This window comes from Etheostoma cragini, chromosome 14, assembly GCF_013103735.1.
Source record: "Etheostoma cragini isolate CJK2018 chromosome 14, CSU_Ecrag_1.0, whole genome shotgun sequence".
Lineage (NCBI taxonomy): Eukaryota > Metazoa > Chordata > Actinopteri > Perciformes > Percidae > Etheostoma > Etheostoma cragini.
Window position 1 is genome coordinate 3,361,088 of NC_048420.1, and position 19,269 is coordinate 3,380,356.

General features: G+C 39.7%; 2 protein-coding genes across 2 annotated transcripts; one reads left to right on the forward strand and one right to left on the reverse strand.

Moving 5' to 3' along the window:
- The first annotated feature begins 4,544 nt into the window (after positions 1–4,544).
- si:dkey-166k12.1 (solute carrier family 22 member 13) lies at positions 4,545–12,547 on the forward strand. The gene is made up of 12 exons (XM_034891962.1): positions 4,545–5,181; positions 6,967–7,070; positions 7,594–7,748; positions 8,101–8,269; positions 8,438–8,552; positions 9,179–9,285; positions 9,418–9,629; positions 10,524–10,632; positions 10,726–10,938; positions 11,066–11,278; positions 11,331–11,770; positions 11,970–12,547. The coding sequence occupies exons 1-10, from the start codon at positions 4,843–4,845 to the stop codon at positions 11,166–11,168; spliced, it is 1,626 nt and encodes a 541-aa protein (XP_034747853.1). The 5' UTR covers positions 4,545–4,842; the 3' UTR covers positions 11,169–11,278; positions 11,331–11,770; positions 11,970–12,547.
- Positions 12,416–19,269, reverse strand: zgc:110239 (uncharacterized protein LOC550326 homolog). The gene is made up of 11 exons (XM_034891960.1): positions 19,068–19,269; positions 18,271–18,330; positions 18,090–18,182; positions 16,995–17,167; positions 16,176–16,437; positions 15,897–16,092; positions 15,551–15,744; positions 15,371–15,462; positions 13,862–14,023; positions 12,996–13,185; positions 12,416–12,896 (listed from the first exon to the last, which is right to left on the reverse strand). The coding sequence occupies exons 1-11, from the start codon at positions 19,108–19,110 to the stop codon at positions 12,709–12,711; spliced, it is 1,653 nt and encodes a 550-aa protein (XP_034747851.1). The 5' UTR covers positions 19,111–19,269; the 3' UTR covers positions 12,416–12,708.

Sequence of the window (19,269 nt, forward strand, 5' to 3'; positions counted from 1 at the left end):
ATGTAACCTTTCTCTTTTTTACGTGTCATTTTTGTTTGTTATTTAGTTGACTAACTTAATTCACCATATCAATGTCAATATTTCATGTTTCGGCCCTTCTGTGGCCAACACCAGAGCACTGTTTTGTGGCTCATGTGGCAAAAATGCACAGTTTTTGGCACAAAAATTATATCATATGTGATTGTATGTATTTGTGTTCGCAAAATAAAAGGGTTCAACACACCACACTGGTTGAATGCTAATTAGTAGCTACATACAATAGATCATATCATATTTTGTTTAAAATATGAAGAGGTCATGATTAGATTTGACTGATTTATTTCAACATTTGACCCACTTCTATAATAATCTAGTAGTTCTTAGACAGAATTAAATATGAAATCTGAATCAAATTTTGAGCCAATTAAGGGCAAGGGGAGTTTGAGTCTCACTGCCATGGGCAAGAAATAGTCCTTCTTCTATTCTTTCATTTTTTATTGAAACAGTTCAATTTTATAGCCTGACATCAATATGTAGCTTTGTTAGCTTTTACATAAAACGTACCATGTGTGAAAATGCTATAACATCAAATCTTTATAGTTACATTTTTTTGTGGCTCTTAGGTTTACAGTTGTTTCATAATGACCATTGAAATGGGACATTTTGAGTCCATAACATGGCTCTGCATCACCTTAAAAAGAACTAAATTTCTAATGTCTGTGTTTACCTCTACAGTAGGGGCCAAAGGAGGAGGCTGAGGTCCTTTATGAGTCTGTGGGGGCCAGTGCTATCCTCTTTGCAGTTGCATGCTTGGGCAGCAGGCTGAGGGGTAGCAGACGCCAACAGACTCAAGAAACTGATCCGCAAGGCCAGTGACGTTGTGGGGGTGAAGCTGGACTCTCTGTCGGGGGTGTTGGAGAGGAGGATTCTGTCCAAACTACATGCCATCTTGGACAATGTCTCGCACCCACTCCAGGGCTTGCTGCTCAAACACAGGAGCACTTTCAGTAAAAGACTCATTCTCCCAAAATGCACCACAGAGCACCATAGGAAGTCATTTCTGCCTGTGGCCATCAAACATTACAACGCCTTCCTCTAAGTGTCTGATACACACACACTTAGTGAGGTTGAAACTGGACAATATTATCTGTTTTGTGCAATAACACTGGCCTAAAATGTGTGCAATACTCTACTGCTACCATTATTATTATTATTATTATTATTATTATTATTATTATTATTATTATTACTTTTCACCATTACAACTCCTTAATTATGTAAATGCCATATCATAAGATCCCTTTAACTATGTAAATCGCGTACATATCCACACTCCTTATATTTCTTTATTTAAATTTCTACTTGATTATTTATACTAAAGTATATATATATATATATATATATATATATATATATAATAAAGTGTTTCTGATTCTGATTTCTGATTCTAATTCTGATTTAGGTCTCAATACTGGATTGACTGGATTGATAAAGTGGAACATGCATGCCATCAGACCTGGTAACCGGTCTTGCTGTCCATCTGGTAAACCAGGTGTCACAGTTTTTTTTTTTTCTTAAATCAAAACCGAGTCTTCCTCTTTAATCCCATTTTCTTCCAGTTACTGTCTAAAAAAGCAAGTACATTCAGTTGCATGTTGAGTAGCTTTTAGTCCAAATAATTTCCCCTAAAAATCAAGATTCTAAAAATGATTCTGTCATCATCTTTTTACCTCATGACAGCCATTACTCTAATATTAATACTATTCTTGGTTTGACAAAAAGTTACTTTATTTTCAAATATTTGTTACAAAATGTAAAGTACAATAATACTAGTGGAGCAGCCTTTTTTAGGCCAGGGACCCCTTAGCTGAAAAAGTGACAGAGTAGGGTCCCCCTACAGCACATATTGTATACTCTAATGTATATTACATGTGGAAGGCTACCTTGTATAGTAAGCTTATCTTCAATGTGTAAGCATATATTTTTTTTTCAAAAATAGGCCAATTTATCTTTGCTATTGATATGTTGAATTTAAATTACTGCACTGTATTTTCACCAACTTTAACATCTAAATTGAGAAGAAATTCCAATATTTTTTTTTGCCCACATAAATTAATTTGTTTATGTATTATCCAAGCCTTGTTTGCATTGTCCGTATTTATTTAGCCCAGCTGATGTCTTGTACAAATGTTTTTGTCCTTATGTAACTGTATTGTGGTTTTCAGTTGTCGAAATCTATTTTCTATATCCATGTCTTATTAATGTTTGTCCTGACTTGTTGTAACCATGTTTTATGTTTCTGCAAAACAGGAACCTGCTGAAAACCAGTTTTTAAACTGAATCAGGCCCGTTTTATATTGTAATATAATGTTACTTTTTCTAATGAATATACCCGAGTCAAACCTTTCTTTAAATGTATCATTGGGACTTTCCTGTATAATAAATATATATGAATTTTCAAATAATTTAGCTTCACTGATATGCATATTTTGCTTCCAGGTTTGGTGGAACTGACTGTGAGTTCCCAGTCACACCGGAGGAGTTGGGCCAGTTTGAGTAAATGCAAATGTGGAGATGACCATCGTCAGGGACTCTGTGGAGGATCTTCAGAGACGGAGCGGTCTGCTGCAGCCTTTGACTTGGGAGTCCTGTGTGGAAAATGATATCAGACTGAGAGAACACGGCTGATATGTAATGACATGTGACCACATGGTGCAGAGGTACACAGTATTTCAATAGAAGAACACAATTGTCTTTCAAACCAATTCTTCTAACGACTGATTTTTCGGTAATGCAATTAAAAATCTGTTTACCAGCACTAGGCATGTGCAATGGTCCTTAGGGACTTTGTGTGCCACATCTTTGAGAAATCTAATGTTTTTGCCACACGCACAACAAAACCCAGGGGAAGCTGTTGCGGCAGAGAGACACTGTACACACATCTGTACACAAATAATGCCACTGGAGGAAATCTGAAGCCCTTGCTGGTGCAAATAATGAGGTCCGCCGTCGTCGTATGGTTGATTCTTTATTGTATAAAATTTAAGGTAAAGGCCCATACTAAAAGACTGACTTGACCAACCATTCACGCAGCCCTACCGCACACACACACACACTACACACATGACAAACATATATCCAAATTGGCCATTACACGCACTGCTATTTATTTCGCCTTGAGCATCTAATTGCTCAATGTGACCCGAGGACAACATGACCTCATCTTACTGTCCTTTCACGGCTTCCTTTCGTCCTTCATCTTCACATTTTATCCCTGTTTTCTTCAACCCCTCCCACTAAACGTGGAATAATTCCCATTTATTTTTACACACCTTCTCTATTCCCCCTCCTTTTCCCCCTCGTCCTCTCTCCACCTTCCTCTTAAGTTACCTCACTGATCAATCCAGTATTCTACTCTATGTGGAGACAACTCACAGAAAAGGAAACTAACGTCAATGCAATCAGAACACTCAGATGCCCAATGAAGTAGTTAGTTATCCTTACCACTGAAAGATTAAAAAGATCAGGCACACAATGTTGTAGCCTACTAACCATCTTCACCTTTGGTCCAAACAACCCTCTCATAAGCTCTCTCTCTCTCTCTCTCTCTCTCTCTCTCTCTCTCTCTCTCTCTCTCTCTCCCTCTCGCGCTCTCTCGGTCGAAAATCAGCTGATCCTTTGCTCTCCCTCTAGAGGCCTGGAAGACTTCCGTTGTGCAATCTTTATGCAACGCGTTTTGTAATTGCATGTGTTTTGTGGTGTGTGTGCGTTTCTGCCTGCATCGTTTTTTTTAATTGCATCGCGTTTTATGCATTTGCTTGTGTTGTGTGTTACCTTTTTGCATCACGTTTGTCGAACGCTGTGCACGTGGTTGTTAAATGAATGAAGTTATTTTCTTAATTTTTCTTGTGTTTTGGAAAATTTGTGCATATGTTTTGTGAAGTTGCAAGGCGTACAGAACAGTGTGAAAACGCACTTTTTGCTGCACATTAATGTGTTGTGTACCACACATAAACAATGTGGTAGCCTCTACTCAACATGGATGGTGGATGGCAGCACGTGCAATCGTTGCTTAAATGATTTCATTGAAGAATAAGCTTTATAATAAATGAATTCGCCTACAGAATCACAGATAGTCTTGCATTTGAGCGTCTTGTTGTGTTTTTTTGTAATGAGACTATTTGCCATGTACCTATAAAGGATAGGTCTACATGGTGCTATATTTATTTTTATTTTACATAAATGTCACTGGAAAATTAGTTTCTTTTAATCTCGTTGTACATGTACATAGTGACAATAAAAGGTATTTTATTCTACAAACTTGCGCCCCCTGCTGCCATTGCAGGCTGTGGGTTTCTGCAGATTTAGCGTCGTGTGAAAAACAACATCATCCATATATAGTGGCAATTTGTTTGATGCATCACTTTTCCACTTTCTAACATTTTGAATAACGGATCCAACGAGGGCAATTTTGCATGTAGTGTACCATGCATGAAGCTGATGCTTGTCTGATTATTTGGAGTGGGGGGGACGGGGGGACTGATACACCTTTGCACTTTATTAATCGACTTGTCTGAACCCTCGTTTGGAGATAATTGGATAACACTGCTTGCAGCGAGATGAGACGTGTCCACAGGAAGATTGGGGTTTTCTTTAAGTCATTTCAAGACTGATAAAGGTGCATGTTGGTAACGGTTGTCAACTGTACTGACAAAGGCAGCACATGGGAATTGATGCAGACCATACCTCCTGATCTACACACAGCTCCCCTTCGCCCCTCTGACTTGTTGTTGTCAGCCTTCCGCCTCCACTGGTTGATCCGTTGGAATAGAGCCTCCAAATTGACCTATATTTCCCCAAAAAATGAATTTCGACCAGATCCTCTCTGCTATCGGAGGCTTTGGAAAATATCAGAAAATTCTGTACATCTGGATTTGTTTACCCCAGATCCTCCTCGCGTTCCATATGATGGTGAGCGTCTTTACTGGATCCACGCCGCCCCACCGCTGCCGGGAGAGCTCGATCTCAGTAGCCGGGAATAAGTCCCATTTTCTCGGTACGCTCAGCTTGAACTTCAGCCTCTCGGAGGGCTCCTGCTTTTCATCCGATGATCTGCTGGAGAGCAACTGGACTGAGCGTGTCCCATGCAGCCAGGGATGGGTGTACAGCAAGGACACTTTCCAGAGTACAACAGTCACCGAGGTACAGTAGGATGCTGTTGATGTGCGGAGATGAAAAGTATGAAACTTTAATGTTCCTGCATGGAAACTGGTGGAATAAGTTGTCCACTCACATTGAATCATCCGTTTGCTCCTATTGCATGATAATCACCCAAATCTGGGCGAACTTCTTTTATAAATAAAGAAAACAAAAACAAAAGTGGACTTTATCACAAAGTATTAAGGCCACACAGGGATTACTATGGGGTGCTGTTTGTAAAGCGGCTCGAGCTGAAAATAACAGCAACATTTTGTCACATTTAGCTTCAAACAATGTTTTAAAAAATGCTATGGTTTTTTTAGGATCACTTTTTTGTACATTTACAACAATATTTTTCAACTTAGAGATATTTTAAATAGTTAAATCCAAATAATAATTGTTACACCTAAATGTTAAATCTAAATATTCAATCTACATCTAAATGTTACATTTAAATGTTAAATCTTAATCTAAATATTAAATCTAAATGTAAATGTTAAATTTAAATGTTAAATCTAAATGCCAAATGGTAAATCCAAATGTAAATGTTAAATCTAAATCTAAATATTAAAGTATTAAAGTAGCTACAGGTCATAATTCCCACACCCTTTATAAAAGTGACACTAAAAACTCAAAGTACTCTTCAAATACTGTTCATGTATGTTTATTATTTTAGTTAGTCGCAAAAATCCATGTCCAAGACTCCGTTTTTTGACACCTCCTCAAGCTTTTATTTTGGTATTTCCGGTTACACCAATGGTCATATTAGTTAAATATATAGTTTCACCTGAAACATTTAGATTTAACACTTAGATTTAACAATTAGCTTTAGATTTAACAATTAGATTTAACATTTATATTTATAATCAACATTTAGATTTAGATTTAGATTTAACATTTAGATTCAACATTTAGATTTAGATTTAACCTTTTAGATTTAACATTTACATTTGACATTTAGCTTTAGATCTAAAAATTATATTTAACATTTTTATTTATACTTATATTTAACATTTAGATTTAACATTTACATTTAACATTTACATTTACATTTAGGGTTAGATTATTTAAATTTAGATTTAACATTTAGATTTAGACTTAACATTTAAGATGTACATTTAACATCTAGATTTAGATTTAACATTTAAAATTTAGTTTTAGATTTAGATTTAACATTTAGTTTTAAATTTAGATTTAACATTTAGATTTAACATTTAACATTTAGGTGAAATGTTTAATATTTGGATTTAACTATTTAAAATATCTCTAAATTGACAAATATTGTTGTAAATGTGCAAAAAACTGACCCAAAACAATTCATAGCAGTTTTTGAAACATTTTTTGAAGCTAAACGTGACAAAATGTTGCTGTTATTTTCAGCGTGAGCCGCTTTACAAACAGCACCCCATAGATTTCACGCACAAAGTCCTTGTATAATTGGGATGACAGATAAACTGAGTACCATACAAGTCCAGATTAACCATCTAGGGAGCCATTGGTGCCTAACTTTCGGCAAGAAAACAAAGAAGAGAACTCCCCAACCTACTTCTATAAAGATATGTTTGGACACAGGGAACCTCAATAAAGCAGGAGTCACACTTATATCTGTTAATATTTGTTCTCCAATGGTGCAAATTCCCATTTCCCTAATGACAGTTGGTACATTTCATAATGTCAATATGGACTAACTTTGGAGTAGACACACAAGTGACTCCTGTTTGAACACTCGCACAGTCACCAGTCTATAAAAGTTTTGTTACATGCTTCTTTGGTTTTTCCTTCTACCAGTGGGACCTGGTGTGTAATAACGCTGGACTAAACAGTCTCAGTTCATCCATCTACATGTTTGGCCTGTTGGTGGGATCTGTCCTGTTTGGAGCCATGGCTGACAGGTAGGCTTTGTTGTTCTCTTTTAGCCTGGAACACTGTAGCCTCTGACTTTGTACAAATAAAACACACAGCCAGACCCTTAAGTTCCTAAGGGTCTGGCTTCAGGGGGCTTCAGGGGCTGACACATGTGAAGTCTTTGGCATATGCTACACATTTGTAAGAAGGGCAAGTCATGCTGTTGACTCACAGAGCTGAATACACTCTAGGGATTGACTGACAAGGTTTCACTGAAGACTGACATGTTTAATTAAGCTTATAGTTGATGTCTGTACCTAAAACATCCTGGGAAAAATGGTTTTATGTCATAGAACAATAACAGTTTTTCTGTATGACAGAAATTTACATGTTCCCGGGACACTTAAACTCTCACATACTACTGAAATTCCTAAAGGTGTGTTGGCAATGTGTGAAAGTTGTCACACACTTACACTGACCTAAAGAGCCCGGTCTTACACTGTTACAATGTTCACCTATGGTTTCATTTATGCTTGTGCAAGCTCCTGTTTACTCCTCTCTCTGTGCAAGGTACGGCCGGCGTTTCATCCTCCTGCTGTCCATCGCTCTTCAGACTGGGTTTGGAGTCGCTGTGGCCTTTGCGCCTAACTTCTCCATCTATGTCATTCTTCGCTTTCTGGTTGGCACCACGGTTTCCGGAGTCATCATCAACGCCTTTGTACTTGGTACTAACAAAACATAGATTCTAGGCAGACTATGTTGTAGCTTGTCTAGTTTCCACACATATGGATGATTGAAACAGACAACACTAGCAAGCACAACTGTTCAGTATCAATTAGAGGAAGGAGTGATTTCATTTGTCAGATCTGCAGATATTGTACTCGAGGTGTAATGGCTCATGCTTTATTGTGCTATTTTGCCCAATCCCACAAATCAAACCCTTGCCACTCTTTCCACTTAGCTTAAAGCTCCACACCACAACCTCAGTTTCACCCACTCCCCACGATCCCTCCTCACCTCTCCTTTCCTCCCCTCCTCCCCTCATCCCCTTCCAAACCCTGCACTGTTTTTTCAAAGGCACTGAGTGGACGTGCACCAAGAGGCGCATGCTAGCCGGTATCTTCACTGACTATGCGTTTGGTCTGGGCTACATGCTGTTAGCAGGCATAGCTTACTTGATACGAGACTGGAGAAAGTTGCAACTGGCTATATCAGCCCCAGGCTTCCTGCTTATCTTCTACATATGGTGGGTCTGAACATTAAATCCACTGTGTATTGAGTGCATGAATAACCTCTTTGTGAGCCACATTTTATCCTCTGCTCTTATTTCTGGCACTCACCGCTGCCTCTGTCCACTCTTTCTCGTCTCCCTTCTTTCCCCTTCTACTGTCACGCTCTCTCTATCTCCTATCAGGGTGCTTCCTCAGTCTGCCAGATGGTTGTTAGCCAACGACAGGATGGAGGAAGCCATCGCACTCCTCCGCAAGGCAGCACTTGTTAACGGCCGGGTCTTACCTCCTGCTGTACACGTGTGTCTCTCTGCATACCCTCTTGTGCTATCTAAGCCAGTGGTTCCCAAAGTGGCACAACCTAAGTCCCACTAACACCCATAGGTCCTTGAGGGCGTTCCAGGGGGTTTCCACTTTAATTCCATCCATAAGTGACACAGTGACAGAATGTATAAATATTTTGGTAATGGATTTTTATGCACATTCTGTAATAAAACATGTCAAAAGCAAAACTCCTATCAGATGGGGGCCCCTGGGACAAAAGGTCATCAAATGGTGATCCGTGGTATTATTTGTGCCAGTTTTGGGGTCTTTGACAATGTGAGGACATTGTTTGGGAACCACTGATCCCAGTGGGTTATTTTATTATATAAATTGTTATTATTGCCAAGAGACTCATAAAAAGACCAAAAACCAACAATGTGAAGTCCATCTCTCAATGCATTCCAACTTCTTTATACACAGAATGTGGCTCACAGCCCCAAGTCCATGTTTCCTAATGCAGATTTAAATCTTACCAAGAGTAAGTTGAGATGATTGAGACCACTCTGTGTGGATTTTTGTTGGATTTTTGAAACATAAGATAAATGTAGAACATCACCACATCAGCCTTGTCTTTCGAATGTTTTTGTTTTTCGTGTGTCCAGGTTGAGAAGTGTCAGATTTTGGAAGGAGGGAAGCAAAGTTATTCAGCAGTGGATCTAGTACGAACACCTCAGATGAGGAAGAGGACTATCATCTTGTCCTACATCTGGTAGGCTAAATTGCCTGTGTATGTCTGCATGCACGCCTACCTAAATACAGTTTGTATGTGTGTTTTATGTCAGTAACAAATCATTCTATAGTCCTTTGACCATTTTCTTTCTCTTCCTCCTCTGCACCCTAGGTTTGTGAATGTGCTGGTGTATTACGGCCTCTCTCTGGGCGTGTCCAAGTTAGGGACAAACCTCTACCTGACCCAGTTGGTGTTTGGGTTGATTGAGATCCCGGCTCGTTCTCTTGTCCTGCTTGTCTTGCCCTTAAGTCGCAGACTCTCCCAAACCGGATTCCTGGCTACTGGGGGGCTCGCCTGTATGCTCATGCTTGCTGTCCCTGCAGGTTGGTTGGACACTGTGTCTTTGTGGTGTTCTAACAGGACTGTGATCGTTCTTCAAACCTTGGAAACATCCGCTTTTCATCCCATCCTGAAATAACTGACTTAAATATATTTAACCTGAATGAATGATGATCATTTCAACCTCTATTCCATCTATAATTGTCTTAGATAGAATAGAGGTTGAAATTGTTGAATCATACAAGTACTTGGGAATCATCGTTGATAACAAGTTGACCTTTGAACTAAACACAGACATGATGAGTAGGAAAAGTCAGCAGCGTCTCTTCTGTCTGAGAAAGCTAGCTAAGTTTCAAGTGGACAGATCCCTGATGACATTGTTTTATAAATCTTTTATTGAGTCTATCTTTACCTTTTCATGTATTTGCTGGTATGCTTCTCTGAATTTAAAAATGAAAAACAAATTAGCAACGGTTATTAAAGTTAGCAGCAAAATCATTGGTATTCAGCAGATGAAACCAACTGATCTGTACAACAGACATGTGCTTAAAAAGGCAGAATCCATCATGTCCGATAGTTCTCACCCCCTAAATGTAGAATTTAATTTGCTGCCTTCCGGTTCCCGTTTTGGCCAGCCACCAGCCAAAACTAATAGGTACAAATTCTCCTTCGTCCCCTCTGCTATCTCTCTGCTTAACTCTGGAAAGACTAGGTAACGTCGGCACATAAGGTAAACTGGGGTTTAAACTTTTAATGTTGTGGCATTTATTTTCGCCATTTGGTTTGATACTGAATTTTAATTGATGTTGTCGTCTTTGTTGTCATGTACTGTGTGTCAATTTTTTGCTACTGCAGCAAAATGAATTGCCCCTTGGGGACAAATAAAGGTTTTTGAACTTGAATTTCATCACTGATAATTTCCCTCCTTGTGTCTGTAGATCATCCCAATGTCCTAACTGGTCTTGCCATGGTAGGGAAGTTTGGTATAACAGCTTCCTTTGCTGTAATCTATGTGTACACTGCTGAGATTTTCCCCACTGTGCTACGGTAAGACAGGTTTTATTACTTTTCTCATCTACACATCATCCCAAAGTCTCTGTGGGTGATGCCTACAACTGATTTTCCCTTGTTTGCCTACAGGCAAACAGGAATAGGTGTATCCTGTATGTTTGCGAGGATAGGTGGTGTCTTAGCTCCCATTATAAACATGCTTCATGACCATAGCCCCACAATGCCTCTGGTCATCTTCGGTATCTCCCCACTCCTGGGTGCTGTCCTGAGCCTGGCACTGCCTGAAACTGCCGACAGACCTCTGCCTGACACTGTGGATGATGCAGAGAACTGGGACGTGAGGTATTACCATGTGACGTTTTTTTTACTTCGTTCATTGCATTTGATCCATCCATGCTGCTCAGCCTCCATGACCCCGAAGAGGATATCATCTCGCTTTGCCAACAGCTCAGTGTTTTGTCTTCTACAGGTCGCCTCCCAACAAGGAGAATCCTAAAATGTCTGAGGAGACGAGCCAATCAGCCAACAGCACAGAGCCGCGGGAGTTACGACGCCTTGCCAGTCTGGCCTAAGCTGCACATTTCCCATTATTATACAGCCTCAACTTTGTTACCAGATACAGTACTTACATGACGTAACATCCTCTATGCAATTACATGTCAGGATCTGATTAAGAGCTCTATGCAAACCAAACTAGCATGCAGCTGCACATGCACAGAACAGGCATTCTTATGTGTGCTTCCGGGATAAATCGACAGCCTACTGTTTTAGCTGGTACAGGTAAATACTCGCATAAATCAGCAATAGTCCTGTATAATCCTGTGTATTTCTCAGATGTTTACACCTTTTATTCGAATTTTGAGAAATGGTTTGATATATTTTGCATATGTGGTGAGACAGACTTTGCAGGCACACAAATTTAATATATATCTGATGGCATCAGCTCGGAGCTCAAATCTCTAAACCTGTGCTCGTTTGATGAATCAGATTGGACAAGACAACTTTAGCACTTCCTTTCTAATGCAGTACAGATTGTCCCCTTAATTAGCTATAGTTAGGACTTCCTGTTTCAGGATTGAAGGATTAATACTTTTTTGCATTAGGTAAAAGCACTCGTTTAATATTTTTGTATAAAAGTATAACTTGTCTATGGACTGTTTGTGGAATACTTTAGGTGTATCTTTTTTTTTTTTTTTGATTTTTTTGGGGCTTTTTAGGCCTTTAATTGACAGGAAAACTGAAAACGTGGAAGGGGAGATTACATGCAGCAAAGGGCTGCAGGTTGGAGTCAAACCTGGGCCCGCTGCTTCAACGAACAAACCTCTATATGGGTGCCCGCTCTACCAGCTGAGCTATCTGGGCACCCAACTTAGGTGTATCTTAATGCTGTGTTTAACAAACTGACTCGTTTTCTATGTCCTCATTCTCAAGCCAAGACAAAGAAAATCTATTTTAATTGCATGTACTAGTTAACTTTCAGTCTAAGTTCTCAGATTCACGTAGCTCATTTGTACGTTTTTATGGATACTATGGGATGTAACTGTGATCAGCATGTGGTTTAAAATGACTGGCGTATACAATTTCGATCTGTGAATTTCTAACAATTTTTTTAATTTTAAGTGTTTAAGGGCTGTCTAGGATTTGTGATACATAAAAACATGCTACTCAGGCAAAAACTGTTATTTCTGTAGAAAAGACATGAGGCCAGCATTCTTTGAATTCATACAATCTAACACCATTGCATCTTGATAGCATGCCTTACCTCAGCATTTGAGTATGTTAGATCAACCAGAGATGTCATTGAAGCCGGCAAATAGAAAACTTTACGATTTCTTTATTGCATTGATTCCAGGCCAGTGCATTTGAATGCAACAGATTAAAAAGCACAACAAAAAATGTCACATGTACTGTATTTTGTACAATTGAAATGAAGGCACTGCAGTTATGTGCCCCCTTCAACTGCAAAATTTAACACATTGTTATCACAAAGTATCTCAGTTTTATTTGATAACCACATGTTAACATCTTAACACATGCAGCATCAGGCATCATTCATCCTCAGGCACTCACATAGTGGCACATTTGGTCATACACAGAAGAAAAAGGGCACATCTATGCCAGTGTAACGTATGTAGCATCAGTGGTGACTCCACAGTTGTTATCCTTCATAGACATGAGGATGTAGCCATCATTGCCCCAGTAGGTGGACCATGAGTTCTTTACCAACCAGTATGGCTCCCCATTCAGGGAGCCGTATCCCACTGCGAGCACGGCATGGTCCAAATAATCGGTGGTATTACCTAAAAGAAAAACAAGAAGGATGCCCGATTTGTATTGCAAGAAAGTCCATTGTTGCGGTTTAAAAAAAAAAAAAAGAGGGGAGTGAGAAGTAAACTTACCACAAGCCGGTTCATAGTAGACGCCGTGGCTGTAGAAAACAAATGATCGATGTGAAGCATCGATACCAACAGCTGCCGGCCCGTTTTTAAAGATAGCCAGCTTAAGGGCCTCGGCATCTCCTGATGTCACGTTGGTGTAGCTCTGGATTTTTGCAGTAAGCTGGGATTTGTTCACATGGCAAAATCCATTCTGTTGAGAGAGGGAAACAGAACATTTAATATTGAACCCTTTAGTGCAGCCGGGGCCAGTACTACGAATAAAGAGCAACATTTTTTAGGGCCTGGATTTCTTTCAGTTCCCCGGCTTCACTGACCCTAACAACCGTGGTAACATGTAATACACCGTTGTGATAGAAAACCCAGGGTTGAACCTGAAGTTACATAATTAAATCCAAATCTTGTTTCGTAATACAGTCCTTTAGGACTGGAAAAAATTCTGCATCCATAAGGCTCATTGTACTGGTTGGAATATTTCTTGAGGCCCCTTAATATATTTTCCTTGGACATAATTGGGTGCAGACAAATGGAATCGCTTAATCAAATCTTGGTTTAAAATGTCCCAACTGAGTTTCGCTGCCTCCGTAAAGATGTCAAATGAGCTCAAAGATTCCTTACCAACATCTTACCAAGATAATCCAAAGAGAAAGACTTCCAAAGACTAATGGAAAATGCACCATTCACTTCAAATAAAGAGGACCACATGTGTGAGGGTGTTTTACTTTGTAAACCAAAATGAAACACCCTCACAGTCGCCTGCCATTCTTATGAAAACCATCTTAAAGGTCTCAACGCAGTGCTATCCATTTTGACTTTACCGGTTATTCGACTTCAACCGATTCAGCCATCACAACTTGGAGTCATCTCACCATTCCCATATAGGCTCCGTATGTTTCTGTTGTCTCGATGCCTCCGTGTTTCATGATCCACTCGTAGCCTCTCCACTCTTCCCCTCCATCACAGCCGTTATTGCCAAAACCCCAGGAACAGTCCACCAGCATCTGCTGAGACAGAACCTGCAGGGAGCCAGTCTGGAAAAAAAATAAATAAAAAAAAAACGAGAACAAAACATGATCACGCTCGGCACGCGGTTTACTAACCTGTCCTGCTCTACGTGAATCCCACTCTCTGAAGGACAATGCGAGCACACAAGACAGATGGTTTGAGACACAACAACAAAGTTTGTAATGGACATTCATCCACCAGCTGTAACCGACGCTGTGAGATCACGAAGAAGTACATTCAAAATTGGCCCCTGGGTAGCGGCTTTGTTTATGAACCTGCCTGTGGGGACCGGGGGTGCCATGCTGCAGGTCACTTCCTGCTGCTGCGTGATGGCAAAGGCCCAAAGACGAACTGTTGAACACTAAAATAAATAGATAAGCGAATACATCTTCCCCCTCAGTGGTTTATACTTTAGTAAAACATATTAAGGTTCAATGTTAAATGGCAAGATTGGCTTGAAAATCTCTGTTTGCTTTCATTAAAAAAGGAAAAGAAAAGCCAATTATGAACTAGCCATCATCAATTCATAATAACCCTCCTTTTCTCTCATTCCATAGCACAGCATCAACACATTACCCTGCGCCCAGACGCACACTTTTTAATGACTCTGTAAGGCCTTCTAAATTCAAAACCATATATTTGTATACCAAATGTTTTTTTCCCCTTTTTTTCCTGCAGTCAGTTAACTGCCTCTTTAAAAATGCCCATTAATGCCATCTCAATTAAAGCCAAAGCAGGAGAAAAAATCAAGTGTGTGTGAGTGAGAGAGTGAACGAGTTTGGTCACTTCAATGGGGTGTAATTAAACCATGCAATGTTTGGATCAAAGTTGCACGGCAACCCGGTAAAAGGAATGCCTTTGAGCTTTTCCTTGCGAAGCTGACATTCATTCACTTTTATTTCTTTTTTGCACACTGTTAAGTCTATTTAACTCGAATGAAAGAGGCAGGACAAATCGTTTTGCGGAACCTCCCTCCTCTGAAGGAGAGGACTTCTTTTCACACAAGAGCTGCACCTTAAATAAAGAGAATCAGATGCAGATGTATTCAGAAATATTTCACTAAAATGAATACAATGTGTCCTGGATACAGAATGTCACATTTTACCCAGACATGGGCATAATTATTCTGCATTATTCTGCATAAATAACCCACTCCCCTGCAACCAAAGTAATATTCAAGCTGCATCTTATTAGTCTGAATTATTTAGAATGGTGCCAATAATAGATTAACACCAAACATATCTACAATAAAAGTCTCCCAAAAGATGAATAAATGAGTTGCCATGCTGAACAGCTGTGGTTTCAAAGAGCACACGAAAGTAGCCCACAGAAGAAAATGTGGCCAGTGGCTGCAATTTGCATATCATTTTCACCTTTAGGAAGAGAGCGCCCTCTACTGTTCCAGTGGTGGCAAAGCTCCAGCAGGAGCCACAGATGGCCTGGTCCTTGACTGGGGTCACAGCACCTGCAGGAGCAGAGTGGAGCTTAAAAAACTAGGATGTCCTGCCAGGGAGTTCCATCTTCGGCTAACATTCTAGATTATATATAGGTACCGTAAAGCCTCCAGTCATGGGACTCTGGTACTTTCACTCCTTCGTAAAGCTTTGAGAAGAAGGGGAGCCCTCTGTTTGGGGTCTTTCCTCGTTTCCTTCCCCTCATGGTGGCCAGCTCCGACATGGTGCGATCTGAAAGAGAGTTGAGAGCCAGAGAGAAGGACAGCCCTGCTCTGTTCTTGGAGTGGACATACCTAGAGTAATAAGAAAACAGTCATCAGTATCCCTTCAATTAAAAATGTCTCACACACGCATGCACGCAGGACTCCTATTATGTCCTTTAAGAAGAGATTGAAATGGTAATGCTGCAGTGTCACAACTTAGCACTATTTAATGTTCCTCTCACCGAAGGTTATGAACAAAAGCGTGCCCCCTTTCCTCATGTTCTCTTTCATCGCGGTACCGACGCTGGAACTTGTCCTTAAAATGGTTGAAGATGTGTTCTGTGTGGACTGATGCCGAGGTGTGGATGAGCTCTTTCATAGGATTGGCCAACAAGTGGTGCTCCACTCCTGGACCAGGAAATCCGCCACAGCTCATACCTGTAGGTAAACAAAGTTTTTATTTTTTCTCTTCTTTAACTCTTTCTAAAACATCTTGATGGCAGCAGCAGCAGAGCACAAACCTTCAGGCAGTGAAAAGACTTTAGGGTCCACATGGGTGCTGAACTCTTTGTAGTCCACATAGTATTTGTCATAATGTGACCCCAGCAGCGTGTTGTAACCCATCATCTCATAATGGAGCGGAGTGGCTGGCTCTTCCTTTCCAGCTGCACCTCTCTCTAAATGGGTCACCCAAAGTGTGTAAGTGTTCTTCTTTAATCCCACACTGGTCACATTCTGCCAAACTTCACACAGGGAACCCCCATAGTACTCCATCCTCAGGAACTGTAGGAGGGGAATCAACATTGGACTTGTCAACATGCAGAGTATTTTTTAAATTCATGGTTAGATTAAATCTGAAAAGAGTTGATGGTGGTGATGAGCAGTACACATTTCCAATAAACACTTTTGTGTCTTTTTCTAAAGTGCATGATGGCCTTTTTTTTTTCCTTGCCTTTTTTTAAATGTAGCCTGGTTTTCCCGGGCTGAATATCACTCATTAAGTGTAAATAACTGGGTGAGAATAAAAGGATCTGGAGAAAAACTTTTTAAAGGACTTTTCAAATCTGTATGTCAGGGAAACACTACATTCTGTGATAGTTAAAACGCAAGACAACACATGCAAAAAAGTAGCAAACAGTTACACTTAAAGTCTGTTTACAAAGCTTCAGCCCACACTTTTAGTGGGTCACAGAATATGTTGCAACAGGGATGTGCCATGAAGTGACAAGTGTTAAAGGTTAGCAAAGACTTTGGTGGAATGTGATGACAGGACTATTGTTACACAAATCAATCTTAAAACTGTGGTCTGGTGTTCAAAGCGTTTTTCCCAAATCACAGACCTGGAAGCCCTGCACATCAGGCAACGACGCCTGCGACGTGACCGCTTCATCCTTTGTTCCGTTGATCTGGAAACACTTCATCACATTCTGCTCCGTCTCTGTGGTCTCAGGAGAGATTTTATAGGCAACACCCCACTGCTGCGCTGCCCCCAACTGGTAGGTTGACACCTGGCCTGTTGACGATCAATGTGAGATATTTAAACGCGAGACATTATTAGCTTCTTATATCTCAGTGTAAAATTACATTTAACCATAACTTACAAGTGCCAGCTTTATTTTACAACCAATATTTGTTTTACCTTTACTAAGTGCCACCATTCCCATGTGTGTGTGTGTGTGTAAGTGTGTGTCGGTCCTTCAGAAACCCCATTAATTAATTTTATAAATATGTCCCAACCTGTGTGTGTATGTTTATTTCACTGAACTGTTACAGAACTAATAATAATGTTTAATTGTCCACATTTTTGCATTCTAAGATCATGCTTTCATAGGTTCACTTACAGTGTAATGTAGTTATTCTACATTATTTTAGTTATTCTATCCACCTCTGGTCAAGATGTTATCATTTTGTTAATATGTATTTGTTCTGTTCAGGTAATAATAAATACAGTTACATACATAGTTGTAACACTTGGCACTAGACACATAAAGTTAGGTTGAAAGCAAGAGGGTGTACACAAGTAACATATTTGTGTTAAAGCCCCCATAAATATCTTTTGAACAGTGTTGCTACTGGAAGGAAATAATTAAAAAATTCCTTATCAATATGGGATTATAATTTAAATTCTGACATTGTACCTCTTTGCGATGGTAAGTATATAAAATACCCAACTTGCAAGATGAGCTTGAACGAGACAGAAAAGAACAGGCATAAAGTCATATGAGTATGTAACATGAGTCAACAGAATAACTTCCCAAAAGTGCTTATTCATTCTTTTTCACTTCTTTGTTTATGTAATGAGTGACTATGTTCTGCTCTGGTCACATTGGACTGCCACAACAGCGTCTCAGTTTCACATCATTAATTCAGTAGAGCAGGGAAAAAACACAGAGTCAGGTTTAGGCAAAACCGCCACGGGTCAAAAGGTTTCTTACCATGGTAATAGTCTATTCGGCTGGACTTTGCCGCTAGGTCAAACCAGGCCTCAAATGGCTCCTTGATCTCAGCATATGGCAGAGAAATCACTCCTACAACAGAAATGTAAAATAGCACTGTGATTAGGCTAAATTCTGAAGGAAATGGCCTTAATGTGTAACTTGATGTTGTACTGCTTACCTTTGACATGATAGCTGTTCCCAAAATTTGGAAGGGAAGGGACTGCTTTTGTCTCCGTAGCTGAAAATGAACATACGTGTTAAAAAGATGCTTTACAACAAAACTTTAGTATGTTGTTTGTGACTTCTCAAGCACAAGGACAAAAGATTAAATGTTACAGGGAATATTATAAACTTTCCTGGGGAATGCTCTGAAGTGTCCTTATTATCACTTACAAAGAATCAAGCCAAGCTAATTACGTTCTTTTAACTGTAATAGAAGACAATGTACAGTAAGTCTTTTATAAGTCATTTTGCAGGGTTATGTTAGCAACTCACTGGGTGCCATTTATTTGTAATACAGCTTTCAGACATTTACTGTCCACAGTCTCCCTGACAATGTATTCAGAAAGAAGAATTATATGACACGGTTTAGTCAATAAAATGTAGCATGGTGTGTTACATGTAAAGCGAAAAAAAGATAACTTTCTAGAGCTTCGTCTTCACCATATTTAAGGATACATGCGGATACCTTGATAAGCTAGTCAACTCTAAATTAACACATTTTTGCCTATAGTTTGGCATGGCATACACATGAGAGAGAGAGGCAGACACTTTCATTAGAATATGAATACGTGTATATGTATTTACCACTGCTGTAAAGTAAGTATTTAACAACCTGAACCACGGAAAAGCATGAAAATTCTGTTTTAACACTAACGTTAACGGCTAGCTGTTTTCATAACATGTAACGTTGGCTAGCTAACGATAGCTATATAACGTTAACAGTAATGTGGCAAATTAAATGTATTCCCTTACCTACGACAGCCCACAGAAGAACAGTTGCAATGTATAAAAGCATGGTTTCTACATTGAGGTCAGAAAGCCAAAAGATAAAGCAGTCCGACTAAACGCAAACAAAAACACATGACTATGTAACCTCAGATGTCCAAAACACATACAATCATTAGCAACCGCCAGTTAACCAATCACACTGAGGCGCGGAAGTGCGAGCTCCAAT